Source organism: Branchiostoma floridae, chromosome 10 (assembly GCF_000003815.2).
Source record: "Branchiostoma floridae strain S238N-H82 chromosome 10, Bfl_VNyyK, whole genome shotgun sequence".
Lineage (NCBI taxonomy): Eukaryota > Metazoa > Chordata > Leptocardii > Amphioxiformes > Branchiostomatidae > Branchiostoma > Branchiostoma floridae.
Genome location: NC_049988.1, coordinates 20,768,437 through 20,769,283, shown reverse-complemented (window position 1 = coordinate 20,769,283; position 847 = coordinate 20,768,437). Strand labels below are relative to the sequence as shown.

Sequence of the window (847 nt, the reverse complement as noted above, 5' to 3'; positions counted from 1 at the left end):
TTTGTTTCTGTTGAAGCCTGGAGATATCTCTCCTTGTCGTTTAAGTACTCGAGGGAACTTTTGTTTTTGGTCAAAGCTAGAAGTAAGTTAAACGTTATCTCTTCTCTTGTCAGTAGTACTCGTGGGAACTTGTCCTCTTCTTGCTGAATCCTCCTGTGACCAGCCATAAGGTACTCTCCGGTCTGAACTCCTGCAAGTGCAGATACAAGGATCTTTGTTTCTGTTGAAGCCTGGAGATATCTCTCCTTGTCATTTAAGTACTCGAGGGAACTTTTGTTTTTGGTCGAAGCCAGGAGATAACGTTATCTCTTCTCTTGTCGTTAGTACTTGTGGGAACTGGTCCTCTTCTTGCTGAATCCTCCTGTGCCCAGCTATGATGTAGTTTACTCTCAGATCTGAACTTCTGCAACTGCTGATACACGGATCATTTGTTTCTGGTTGAGGCCAGGAGTTAACGTTATCTCTTCTCTTGTCGTTAGTACTTGTGGGAACTGGTCCACTTCTCGCTGAATCCTCCTGTGCCCAGCCATGATGTAAGGTACTCTTCTGTCTGAACTTCTGCAACTGCTGATACAAGGATCATTTGTTTCTGGTTGAGGCCAGGAGTTAACGTTATCTCTCCTTGTCGGTAGTACTCTAGGGAACATGACTGTCCACTGTTGGATATCTCAGGACATTAGCAGCAGCTTTCATTTACTTCCAACATATCATCATCATCCGGCCGTGCAGGTTGCCCAGATCACCATGACTCTCTCCCTCTATATATCCAGGCATGCTAGTTGCAGGGATGAACATGACTCTCTCCCCCATCCATATCCCTACCCTCCATAGCTATATAAACCCTCCT

General features: G+C 45.2%; 1 protein-coding gene across 1 annotated transcript in view; it reads right to left on the bottom strand.

Annotated features, from left to right (window-relative positions):
- Positions 1-530, bottom strand: part of LOC118425094 (E3 ubiquitin-protein ligase HECW2-like) — a 14,616-nt gene extending 14,086 nt beyond the window's left edge. The window contains exon 1 of the mRNA XM_035833912.1: positions 483-530. Coding sequence (XP_035689805.1) covers positions 483-530 — 48 coding nt within the window. The remainder of the gene's footprint in view (positions 1-482) is intronic.
- Positions 531-847: the final 317 nt, after the last annotated feature.